This window comes from Bufo gargarizans, chromosome 2 (genome assembly GCF_014858855.1).
Source record: "Bufo gargarizans isolate SCDJY-AF-19 chromosome 2, ASM1485885v1, whole genome shotgun sequence".
NCBI classification, from domain to species: Eukaryota; Metazoa; Chordata; class Amphibia; order Anura; family Bufonidae; genus Bufo; species Bufo gargarizans.
In genome coordinates, this window is record NC_058081.1 from 198,877,775 (window position 1) to 198,891,319 (window position 13,545).

The 13,545-nt window shown below is 45.8% G+C and overlaps 1 protein-coding gene across 1 annotated transcript in view; it reads right to left on the minus strand.

The window, feature by feature from the left end:
• Positions 1-222: 222 nt before the first annotated feature.
• Positions 223-13,545, minus strand: part of LOC122927741 (alpha-protein kinase 3-like) — a 139,416-nt gene continuing 126,093 nt past the window's right edge. Inside the window, exon 15 of the mRNA XM_044279877.1 lies at positions 223-4,223. Within this exon, the coding sequence (XP_044135812.1) occupies positions 3,875-4,223 (349 nt within the window). The 3' untranslated portion in view covers positions 223-3,874. The remainder of the gene's footprint in view (positions 4,224-13,545) is intronic.

The window sequence follows — 13,545 nt, forward strand, 5'->3', positions numbered from 1 at the left end:
TATTTTTCATATAATTTACACACCCTGTTTCTGTGAATTACTATAGAGCATTTATTTTCTTTTTTTTTTTCCTATTATCTAGAAATCACTTGGTCTTACGGATCTTTCATGTGTATGGATGAGTGTGTGAATGTACAGTACAATGCAATAGAAACACAGACTACCTTTCCAGCAATTATGTATGACTTATGTTGTAGCCATCACTGGAATATGGGACTGAAACAAAGCAAACCACAATTTAATGAAGTGCTTCAAGGATTCATATACAACAATGAAATGTGCAAATAAACACTTTAAATTATTCTCAAAAATACAAATGCAACCATCATTATGAAAAAGCACAGAAACTAAGGCAAAGTGACTTTCTTGTGCATTCTAAGGTTAATTAGAGTCAAGGAACTGTGATACAGAATGTCACAGCCCTGAATACATTGAACAGAAGTTTGGTCACAAATTAAGTGCATGACCACCCTCTGCAAAACATGCATCTCCAATGCCTGTGTTTGACTTGTTGAAAAACACTTGGAAATATATTGGAATATTTTGAATTACCAACACATTGAGAAGATCACTAAAGGCAGAGTTCTTTTACATGAACAGTACAAGGCACGATGTTTGTAGGCTGTAGTCACTTTGCCTTGAAAGCACCACCAGGGTTGCCAACTATCCATACATTTCTGGAGGGTTCATAAAAATGACTGGGCATGTCTGTGATTTTCTTTAAAGCTGGAGGAGCTTGAACACATTATTGTAATTATTATTATTTTAGGGTTCCCAGTGAATTTGTTTGTATCAGTATTCTGAGCTGTAGACATACTGTACATCACTTCTCATTTTTATGATTGATTATAGTTTCCCATTTTCTCGCTAAAAAACATTAGTAATCAGGTTGGCAACCCCGAGCACCACACATGATTTTAAATCAAAATGGGCTTGTGTCCTTGAGGCTACTTTCACATATGCACTATAATTTTCATTTTTCCATTTCAGAACAGAAAAACTAAAATAAAAGCAGGGTCATTTTCGTCATATGACCGATTCCAATGGCACCTGATGAATCCCATGGACTATAATGGTATCAATTGGGTTTCCATTGTCTTCATCATTTTGTTCTGCATTTCTGAATCTACAGTGGAGACTTTTAACAGAACTTCTGACACAGATGTGAATATAGCCCTATTTAGTTATGATGAGCCACCAAACCCTGAAATAAAATGTAGTATTCATCTTCTAACATTCCAAAATCCCTAAGAAGCAAATATGAGGTTCTAAAAAGCAAGTTGCAATCTATGAATTATCCCTGCAGACCACATTTTGTATTATTGCCATGCTTCCAGCAGACAAACTGCCCCCATAAAGAAGCCTAATGGAGAAGACACGTAAACCAAACATTTTCCTTAGAAAGTCAAATATATTGAAGTCAGAGTATTAATCTTGAACTTTCTAGGCTCCAATACGAAATTTGTAACAGGGATTTTCACCTACCATGTGCCAATATACAGTCTTCATATGCTGCATATATTGCCCCGATTCCCCCCCCCCCCCCCCCATTGCACAAAGGCACAAGTATGGCTGATACCGCTGCACCCTCTGTAGCTGCACCCCTGAATGAATTAATTTTATTTTATTCTTCTACTGATTGATCTTGGTTAATCAGTTCTTAGTTAATAGGGGATTCTGAGTTTATAAATATATATCTGGAGTTGAGTCACACATGGCATTTAAAGGGAAACACAGATATCGCAGATTAATCCTAGTATTAACGGACAGTTATTTTGACTATTGGCATGTTTCAGTAATATTATGGCATCCTGTTGCTACTAGGGCACAATAGTATTTAGAGCTACCACCATTTGGGAAGTCACATATAGGAGGCTTGAGAGCCACATGTTGATCCGGGGTCAGTGATTGGGAAACGCTGCTCCAATGTAATGAAAATTCATTTGAGATTAGGTCAATCTGATAACTGAGTCCATCTATTTCAGACCCAAATAAGGCTTAAAGAGGTTGCCCCATCTTTAAGGTGAGATAGGGATAAGCCCCGACCACCAGGTGGCTGGAAAATAGTGGAACTAAGGTTGACACTCTGATGTTTGAGTAACTCCCATTGCAGTGTATGGGAGCTACGGAAGCAGAGTAGCACAGCAATGTATGCCGATTCCCTAACTCATAAACAACATAGCTTGCTGTGCTACACTGTTTCCGCAGCTGCTTTGCACTGCAATGAGAGATACTGAAACCGTGGAGTGCCAGCCCGCTCTGATGTTTCCTGGCCACCTGGTGGTTGGGACTTAGTCCCATTTCACCTTAGTAATGGTGAGATGAGACAACCCCCTTGACTCCACTTCAATATAGAGTGTATATTAGTAGTAAAAATAGAAAACCCTCTATACTGCACGCTTGTATTATGTTTTTCTTGTGACCTTTCTTCTCCCTCTCTATGGTGCCTGTTCTCCCAGTAAATAGACTTATCAGGAGCCATCTTGCTACTTGCTGTCTGTATTATGGGAAGTCTTCTGTACTCTTCCTAGCACAGCTGTTATGTCTGTATATCTATGGACATCATGGTCACTGATACAGGAAGTTATTGGCAACCGGGGAGAATGAGGCATCAGAACGTGCAGAAAGGAGGATCTAAGCGCAGATTGCTGCCTGCTGCACAATATTTTGTTATTAGATTGTAGAACATTGATTTTGTCACTGCACTTAGACTTCACTTACCCCAAATGCCTAGTTCTATGCAAAGTGAGTAGCACAGATAGTTCATTTTATGTATTACCTGTTTCTTATGGGGTCAGTTGTCATCCAATTGTCAAAACAAAGATTCAAAGATTTTCTAAACTTTATGAAGTACATTCATTAACTATAAAGTGTTTTGATCACCCTGGAGACATCTAGAAACCACCAAATTTAATCCAACAGGTTTAGGATTTAATGAAGAGTCTGGTCTACTGTTTGATGTTACTAAAACCAGTATTTGATGTCTGTTCGTAGATCTACGAGGAACTATCTTATGCAGTACTCTTGTTTCAACTATTAACCACATAATTTAGAATCTCCTTTAAATATAGCCTAGAAGACATGTCCCATGGTTGACCTTGAGAAACACCCTGAGATTTAGCAAACAGCTATATGCCAGTGCAAAAAGACCACATTATCTCCTGAGAATAGTCTCTGTGATGCTTTATCATCTAGACCAGTAGTGGGAGCCACAGCTCAGAGTATAGAGGTTCTAAGATGACATGGCATCCCAGATCTGGCACTATGGTGGTATCTTGGCAAATTTCCACTTGAAAAATTGAAATTCACATGAAATGCTGAATTAACATTCATGCTTTCTGAAGTAAAAGTCACCTTTGTGTCACTACTGTTGAGACACAAAGCAAACAAGACGACTGTATAATAAATCTGAGTCATGAAGAAATGAGAAAGACATCAGATGTTGTGCAATTGTGTACTTTATCCATATAGTTATATGATGGCCATAAATCCAAACGTGTGGAGGAGATGCATTTAACCTTGCATTTACTGAACAAATCTTTGGAGACATTCCTCTTTCAATTTTTGAATTGTATATTAGAATTGTTGTTTCGTCTTGAAATACAATGATCCTTCAAGCAGCAGTGTAGAAAAAATAGATATAGTCTTTACAGTACATAGTCTTTGTGGCAAGAGTAAATGCACCTTTATTGCTCACCTTTAATTTCAGATAACCCCCACACAGGTTGGGCTGTCCACAGCCACTCTGTCATGGTATGGAAAACAGAGAGGAAGAAAGTTAGTGCATTCCAAACATCTGCTTAGTATATTCAAAAAGTAGTGATTGCCGTCAAGTCCGGGTATAGCATGTCACAAAATAGGACATTTTCAGGTTTTATTGTGCTTTCGGAGCTGTCAGACCTTCGCTTCCTTTATTTTTGGGACCTGATTGTATGTCTCCAGTCTCTATGGCTTTCCTTGTGGATTTAGGACTGACACCGCCTTTTCTAGCCGTTTGTGGGCTTGACATAACTTTCTTTTGTATCTGGGGGCTTGACTGAGCAGAGCCAGTTTTCCTTCCCATCTGTGGACTCCTTGAACCCTTTGGCTTGGGTGGAGGTTGCAGACTTTCTGTTGCTTTTAGAGACTTGAGCCCCAGCATTTCACAGTAATTATTGCACTGGTGAACTGAAATAAAATCCTCCAGGACTTCAGGGTAGCAGCTCTCCTTTAATCCTTGATATCTACAAAAAGAAATAAAACACTTTAAAGGGTTTTTCTAAGATTTGTTTTTTACTGATGGCCTATCCTCTGGACACCTAGGACCAATCACCCCTGCCCCCACCCGATCAGCTGTTTGAAAAGGCACGGGAGCTCTTGCCTTCTTGCAGCTTACCAAGCACAGTGCATACATTGTCTACATGTACATGGCCTAGGAAACGTTGAGGGAAGGCTGTGGTGCTCACACTGTGGTGCCTTCTCAAACAGCTGATCTGCGGGGGTCCCGGTTGTTGGACCACCACTGATCAGATACTGATGACCTATCTTGAAAACCCCTTTAATAAGTATGATGAAAACTTTTAGTGTTATCCAAATCCATAGCCACAAAAGCAATTGCTGAAGTTATAGAGACATAAAAATGTGTCTATGCACCATAATAGCGTACTAATATAATTACCTCATTTCTAGCACAGAAAGTGATTGCAGTGAGGTGGAAAGGATCACAACATTCATGTTTAATATTATGGAAAAATATGACTAAGGCTCCATTCACACATCTGCAACGTGTTTTACGGATCAACGGATCCGCAAAGCACGGACAGTGGCAATTTGCTTTCCGCATTTTTCGGACCGCACATTGCCGGCACTAATAGATGTGCTGCCCCAATAGAAATGAATGGGTCCGCAATTCCGTTCCCCAAAATGCGGAACGAAATTGCGGACGTGTGAATGGAGCCTAACACTACCCAAGGCATATATGTTATACATACAAACGCAAAAACACAAATGCAATCGCACTCTGCAACCAGCACTCTGCCCTGCCTCTATGCTGGATGTTGAATGAGGCATTAGTGTACATTTTGGCCAAAGCGTAATAAGCCACTCACCATGTCAAGGTCACCTCTATGAGTTGTCCCTAACACTAGTTCCTACCTGTTATGGGCCATGACAGCCACACAAAGTCCAGGGAGCGCAGGTACAGCATGCACGCCAGGCACACTTTGCTTTTAACCCCGTCCGGTGCCATAACAGCTTCCATCGGATCCAGGGATGCAAGTACCAACATGCATGCTGAGCCCACAATATACTTCTCCTGGAGCCAAATGGCTACTAGTAGGCGCTATAAAAGGAGACTGGAGGTGTGGCGATCTCCATGCAGTCATGCACACCTGACCAGTTACTCTGCCCTGGAGGCTGGTTTTAAAGTCAGTATAAAACTGAGTCTGCTTTTATAGCGCCTACCAGTAGCCATTTGGCTCCAGGAGAAGTATATAGTGGGCTCAGCATGCATGTTGGTACTTGCATCCCTGGATCCGATGAAAGCTGCAATGGCACCGGACGGGGTTAAAAGCAGAGTGTGCCTGGCGTGCATGCTGTACCTGCGCTCCCTGGACTTTGTGTGACTGTCATGGCCCATAACAGGTAGGAACTAGTGTTAGGGACCACTCATAGAGGCGACCTTGACGTGGTGAGTGGCTTATTACGCTTTGGCCAAAATGTACACTAATGCCTCATTCAACATCCAGCATATATGTTATATATGACATACATATTATCATGTAAATTAATATTTTTTTCTCTTGTCTTTTGTGACACGTTCCTTTTACTACAATACAAAACGCTTTGTTTCTACGCTGTTCTTTAAATTAGGGTCTCAAGTTAGAAATATGTTGTAACAGTCAGCTATCAACAAATAACCAGAAAATTGCATACTATTAATAGGAAGCAAGCAGGAACCAACCAAATACTTGATCAAACTATGAAAAATGTCCAAATAAGTTAAAAAGTACCTGACATTAGTTGTAATTTAGGTATCTATATATTTTTGAAATATTAAAGTGCCCATGAGTATAAGGGATTTGAATAAACCTATGGAGTACAGCTTGTTGACCAATCATGTTCACTGTTCCTCAGCAATAACTATAAGCTCAAGTACATTGTGATTAAGATAACATTTAGGACAATTCAGGCTGTGTTCACATTGCATTTGAACCTTTCAATGGAGGTATATGATGGAAGGGTCATACAGTATGTCACTATATACTGTATGTTGCCTGTAGGACCCCATTGTAAAAAGAAAAGAAAAATACTCATACTGTATGTCTCTGCATAAAGTCCCGGAGAATGCTCCCAGAAAGGAACAGAGAGACAGGTTGGGCATGCACACTGGGGCTCCATTCATCTCTAAGGGAGTTCTGGAGACAGCTGAGTACAGTACAATGCTATTTCCAGAACTCATATAGAGATAAATGGAGTGAAAGTTTGGATGCCTGTCACTCCATTCCTTTTGGAGGGCTTTGAGGATTATGGAATCCCCATTCTCGCGATCGTGGGGGGGGGGGGGGGGGTCTGAGTGGTAGGACCGTCATTGCAAGGTTATCTCCTATCCTGTAGATAGGGGATAAATTGAAACAACCGGAATACTCTTTTAATTATCCTCTTTAGAGTCTGAGAACAGGCCCACATGAAAAACCATGGTAGAACCCATCAAACTGTACAACTACCTACCGTTAAAACTCTAGAGCCCACAGAGGCAGTTTTGGAACAAAGATTGATTAGATTTAATCTTTAAAAAAATCTAACCTAGTAATCACCCTGACTTTCAGTCCTCTACTGCCTTCCAATCCTACTTCAAATTTCCAAATCTAGAAGAAATCTACATGTGCCTGGCTTAAAATTACATTAATATTCCCTCTTTCTATGCAATCTAATACTCCGTTACATTCACTGACCTATGATCTCTGTGATAATAATTCATGAAGCAGCCGCCGGAAGTAGAAGCACTGTGCGCAGTGAGCCGGCTGCTGCTTCATGACTTATTATCACAGCGATCGCAGGTCAGTGAATGTAATGGAGCATTAGATTGCATAGAAAGGGGGAATATAAATGTAATTTTAACTCCTAAGACTCCTGTGACCAGCCTTCTGTCTCCCAGGGAAGCACGGGAGGCAGAAGCATAGCGTCTGCACAGCCTGTCTCCCCTTTGCTAATAGGAGACGGATGGCCCTTAGCAATGCACATTTGAAGAGTGCTGCTAAGGGTCATTTAAGCCCCAGTTTTCCACCAAAAATAAACGTTTTGGCTAAATAAAGTCTATTGCAGAATTGTTACCTTTGACTTGCCCTACACTTTAGCAAAATAATAATAATAATATGACAGTTATCCCTTAAGCGCAGATTCGGCCCGATTTTTGGCACCGAATGTACACTGAAACTCGCACCGAAAATCCTCCATCTGCACCTACCCTTAGATGTCATCTGGTGTGGTCTCTTCCTGTGATGGAATATGGCACATGGAGAGAAAAATAATATAATGTGATAGTAGCCTACATTAGAGGTGAGCGAATTTCTAAAAAAAATTGATTTGGTCGGTTCGCGTAAATTTTCCAAAAATATTAGATCCAAATTTATTAGTGGCGAATCACGTTAAAAAAACAGCTATATCCTTGCTGCCGAGAGCCTGTAAAGTAGTGTAGAACACTGTCTCTTGCAGTAACACGCATAGGGAGTCTGTGGTAGTGAAACAATACTGTGAGTCAGTATGACACGCAGATGACAGGCATCGCTCTTAGAATCACTTCACTAATTTGGTCAATTACGGGGCCAAAACTGACCAAATAACTCAAGTTTGAACTCAGCCTTACAGGTCAATGTTAGCGCCAGGTATAAAGAACCATGCAGAGGTCCAAGATCCTACTATAGCATGAAAGAGCGCACTCCTTTACCATCATCAGCTGATTTCACATAGATGTCTACAGAACCTGTTCTATTAAACGCTTATACAAGTAGAGCCCCCCTGACAGAGTAGAGAGGGTGTCAGCAGTAAGTTTGTGTTGACGTCACTGATTATTTTGCCCTTTCTCTGATCCGTCAGAACAATAAACCCCAAAACACGGATCCTGTCTGTTGAGCATCCGCCTTCACTCGGTCAGCATTTGGTCAGTAATCCATCAGTATTGCTAAAGCCCAAAAAAAAACAGGAGTGGATCCAAAACAGAGATGACACGTGAATAGAATATTTGCATGTCTTCTGTGTTTTGTACCCACTCCTGCTTTTGGCTACCAAATCATAAGCCAATTCTATGCAAAACAGGGACCATGTCATACAGGCCTTACAGCTGCTACATAGACAGGATCCGTTGTGCGTCTCATTTTTCCTTCCTTCTGACAGATCAGAGGAAGGGTCAAATAAATGATGATGTCAACCAGGCCAAAAAGGCAAAATAGTGGCCCAGTCATGGAGTGGGGAGGGTGGGAACAGCATGAGAAGTCCACAAAGCGGCCCAGGGACATAGTGGTGAGGTGGTAGCAGCATGAGGAGACCACATAGTGGCCCAGTGACATAGTGGTGAGGTGGTAGCAGCATGAGGAGACCACAGAGTGGCCCAGTGACATAGTGGTGAGCTGGCAGTAGCATGAGCAGACCACAGAGTAGTGATGTGGCAGCAGCATGAGAAGACCACAGAGTGGTGAGGTGGCAGCAGCATGAGGAGACCCCAGAGTGGTAAGGCAGCAGCAGCATGAGGAGACCACAGAGTGGTGAGGCGGCAGCAGTATGAGGAGACCACAGAGTGGTGAGGCGGCAGCAGCATAAGGAGACCACAGAGTGGCCCAGTGACATAGTGTTGAGGTAACAGCAGCATGAGGAGACCACAGAGTAGTCCAGTGACATAGTGTTGAGGTGGCAGCAGCATGAAAAGACCACAGAGTGGCCCAGTGAAATAGCGGTGAGGTGGCAGCAGCATTAGGAGACCACAGAGTGGCCCAGTGACATAGTGGTGAGGTGACAGCAGCATGAGGAGACCACAGAATGGCCTAGTGACATAGTGTTGAGGTAGCAGCAGAAGGAGCAGATCATAGAGTGCCCCAGTGACATAGTGGTGAAGTGGCAGCAGCATGTGGAGACCACAGAGTGGTGAGGTGGCAGCAGCATGAGAAGACCACAGAGTGGCCCAGTGACATAGTGGTGAGGTGACAGCAGCATGAGGAGACCACAGAATGGCCTAGTAACATAGTGTTGAGGTAACAGCAGCATGAGAAGACCACAGAGTGGCCCAGTGACAGTGGTGAGGTGACAGCAGCATTAGGAGACCACAGAATGACCTAGTGACATAGTGTTGAGGTGGCATCAGCATGAGGAGACCACAGAGTGGCCCAGTGACTTAGTGGTGAGATGACAGCAGCTTGTGGAGTCCACAGAGTGGCCCAGTGACATAGTGGTGAGCTGGCAGCAGCATGAGGAGACAACAGAGTGGTGAGGTGGCAGCAGCATGAGGAGATCACAGAGTGGCCCAGTGACATAGTGGTGCGGGGGCAGCAGCATGAGGAGACCACAGAGTGGTGATGTGGCAGCAACATGAGGAGACCACAGAGTGGTGAGGTGGCAGCAGCATGAGGAGACCACAGAGTGTCCCAGTAACATAGTGGTGAGCTGGCAGTAGCATGAGCAGACCACGGAGTAGTGATGTGGCAGCAGCATGAGGAGACCACAGAGTGGTGAGGTGGCAGCAGCATGAGGAGACCATAGAGTGGTGAGGTGGCAGCAGAATGAGGAGACCACAGAGTGGTAAGGTGGTAGCAGCATGAGGAGACCACAGAGTGGTCAGGCGGCAGCTGTATGAGGAGACCACAGAGTGGTGAGGCGGCAGCAGCATAAAGAGACCACAGAGTGGCCCAGTAACATAGTGTTGTGGTGGCAGCAGCACGAGTAGACCACAGAGTGGCTCAGTGACATAGTGTTGAGGTGGAAGCAGCATGAGGAGACCACAGAGTAGGCCCGGTGAAATAGCGGTGAGGTGGCAGCAGCATGAGGAGACCACAGAGTGGCCCAGTGAAATAGTGGTGAGGTGGCAGCAGCATGAGAAGACCACAGAGTGGCCCAGTGACATAGTGGTGAGGTGACAGCAGCATGAGGAGACCACAGAATGGCCTAGTGACATAGTGTTGAGGTGGCAGCAGAAGGAGCAGATCATAGAGTGCCCCAGTGACATAGTGGTGAGCTGGCAGCAGCATGAGGAGACCACAGAGTGGTGAGGTGGCAGCAGCATGAGGAGACCACAGAGTGGCCCAGTGACATAATGGTGCGGTGGCAGCAGCACGAGGAGACCACAGAGTGGCCCAGTGACATAGTGGTGAGCTGGCAGCAGCACGAGGAGACTACAGAGTGGTGATGTGGCAGCAACATGAGGAGACCACAGAGTGGTGAGGTGGCAGCAGCATAAGGAGACCACAGAGTGGCCCAGTGAAATAGTGGTGAGGTGGCAGCAGCATGATGAGACCACAGAGTGGTGATGCAGCAGCAGCATGAGGATACCACAGAGTGGTGAGGTGGCAGCAGCATGAGGAGACCACAGAGTGGCCCTGTGACATAGTGGTTAGGTGGCAGCAGCATGAGGAGACCATAGAGTGGCCCAGTGACATGGTGGGGAGGTGGGGGCAATACCAGTACCAGCTGAAGGTAGTGGGTGGCTGTAGGAGCACTTGGCAGCAGGTGTGGCATCAGGCGGGTGGTAGCATCAGAATAGTAGCTGAAGCAGGTAGCCAAAAGAAACATGTCTCCTTTGTGAAAGTGTAGGTGTGGCACCATGTATAATCTAGTCTGATGCATCAGGCACTGGTGGTTGAAAATTCTGGCTGATCCACACCAGATTCATCTTCACAAAGGTCAGTTTCTCCACATTTTGGGTGGACAAGCAACTTCTCCTTGGGGTAACCCTGCCTCACTAAACACCTGCTCTGATGCCACACTGCTGGCTGGGCAGGAAAGCTTTTCCATGGCAAACTCGACAGTTAAGGCCACAAATCGAGTTTGGCTGCCCAGCAGTCCAGGGGATCTTCGATGTGGGGTGGCAGGGTGCAGTCCAAGTATGCCACAACCTGGTTCAGGTTCTGCTCTATGTCTACCTGCTACTGGTGAGTAGTTTCTTAAGTAGGTGGGTGAAGAAAACTGCTCATCAGCGAAACTAGACTTAAGTTGCTGTTGATTAAGCTTGTACTGCTCCTGCCTCCCCAACCTCCCCCAGCAGCCATGGCAGTGGAACGTGAGCGCAGAGTGGCCCCCCCGGTCAGACCTGCATGAGGTTGGGCGATGGCGCACATAGGCAGTGGCCAACTGACTACATAGGATGTCTCGATAGTAGTTCAGTTTGTCTTTCCTCTCAGCGGGTGGAAAAAAGGCCCCCATTTTGGACTGGTAGCAAGGGTCTAACATGGTGGAGAGCTAGTAGTCATCCCTCTGCCGAATGATGACAATTCTTTTGTACAAGTGACTCGGAGGGACTCCCTGCCTCCATCTCCACTGCATACTGCTATGGTGTGCCTGGGTCATCTGCCTCGTCTTCCTCATAGCCCTGTTGCTCCTCTAGCTACTCCTCCTCTCCTGTCACCTGTGTAGAAAATCCAGCCATTTTTCTACGCATTGCTTGTGCTTGAATGTCCTCCTCCTCCTCCTCCTCTAGTTCAGCCACCACATGTGACAGTGAGATATAGTTGCCACATCTCCTGTCCCCTGGCCAGCCAGATTTAGCAGCATCTGTTCCAGGACATGAATCAGTGCAATGACGTTGTTCATCCCGTAGTCCTGACAACTGACAAATAAAGTGGCCTCCTCCAAGGGCCCGAAAAAACAGCAGATGTCACGCATGAGCTGCCACTGGCTAACATCGAAGTTGCACAGGGGATTACCTCTGTCTGCCTGCATCATCAAGAGATTGTTTATAGCCTTTCTCTGTTCATATAATCGGTCCAACATATGGAGTTTGGAATTCCAACGGGGGGAAACGTTGCATATCAGCCTATGTTTGGGGATGCTGTTCTGCCTCTGCAGCTCAAGGAGGGTGTGCTTTGCAGTGTACAAGTGGCTGAAGTGCATGCAAAGTTTCCTGGCCATTTTCAGGATGTCTTGCAGATGGGGTAAAGACTTCAGGAACCGCTTTACAACCAGATTGAACACGTGCGCCAAGCAGGGCGCATGGCTCTGCCCTCTTTGACGAAGCACCAACACCATGTTCTTCCCATTGTTGGTCACCATGGTTCTGATTTTGATTTGTCGAGGAGAAAGCCAGGATTCGTTTTCGTGATGCCCAGGTAAACTAGGTGCAGAACAGCATGACACCGCCATGCCCTGCACATGTGGTATGCTGGAGGAGCACTGTGAATTGTCCATGCAGTGGAGGCTGAGGACACAGTGGAGGATGAGGAGGCAGAGGCTGACATTGTCGCAGGACCAATGGCGTGACAAAGCGGCGTTATCTGGCCAAGTTGCTGGTGTGACTGGGCAGGAACCACATTTACCCAGTGGGCCGTGAAGGACATATATTGTCCTTGACCATAGTTACAGCTCCACATGTTAGCGCTGCTGTACACTTTTGCAGACACTGACAGGTTCAAGGACTGTCCCACCTTCTGTTCTACATATGTGTGATGGGCTGGTACTGCCTTTTTTTTAAAAAATGACGGCTTGGAACTCTCCACCTCGGCTCAGCACAAGCCATCAGTTCTCTGAAAGGTGCAGAGCCCACCACTTGGAAAGGGAGGGACTGCAGCACCAGCAACTTGGGCAGGAGCACGTTCAGCTTCTGCGCCGTTGGATCGATCGGTGATCGATTGCTGACGGAATGACTGACAAGGAGTAGGAGGAGCAGGAGCATCAGGACCAGCAGATGATGGGAAGGACAGACCGCTCCCTTCAGCTGAGGTGGTGGAGCCTTGACGGTATGAAATTGGGTGCATGCCACCGGGCGATGCAGCGGTTGCTGCGGCAGGCTGGACCACCACATCGGAGCCATGGTTCTCCCAAGCCACTTTATGGTGATGCTGCATGTTTTGACGCAGGGCCGTTGTGCCAACCTTGGCACCCTGGCCACGCTTCATCTTCTGCCTACAAATTCTGCAAATGGCCATGTTCACCTCCTCCGGTGGCCTAACAAAATATTGCCACACCACTGAGTATGGCATTTTCCCCCCAACACTCTGCGCTGACTACCTGCTACCGCTGCCTCCATGAACCCCTGCACCGCTACTTTCCGGGCTGGTAGGCTCCTGCAAAGCGGATGGTCTACCCCAGTTACGTTTGGCTCCCGACCTCCCACTGCTGCCACCCTGCTGACTCACAGTCACATAACCACCCTGCTGACTCAGCCCCTGCCTCACGCTCAAGCTGCCACCCTCTTCTCCTCATGATGATGATGAAGCCCCTTCTTCACCCAGCTCCCAAGTGCAATCAGCTACATCATTTTCATCATCCGCTACTGTCTGCATGTCACTGATGTCCCCCTCAACTCAGGGCCAGGAGCCTGACCATTTGCAACAACTGCTCCCACGCGACTCTCATCATCACTACTTGCCC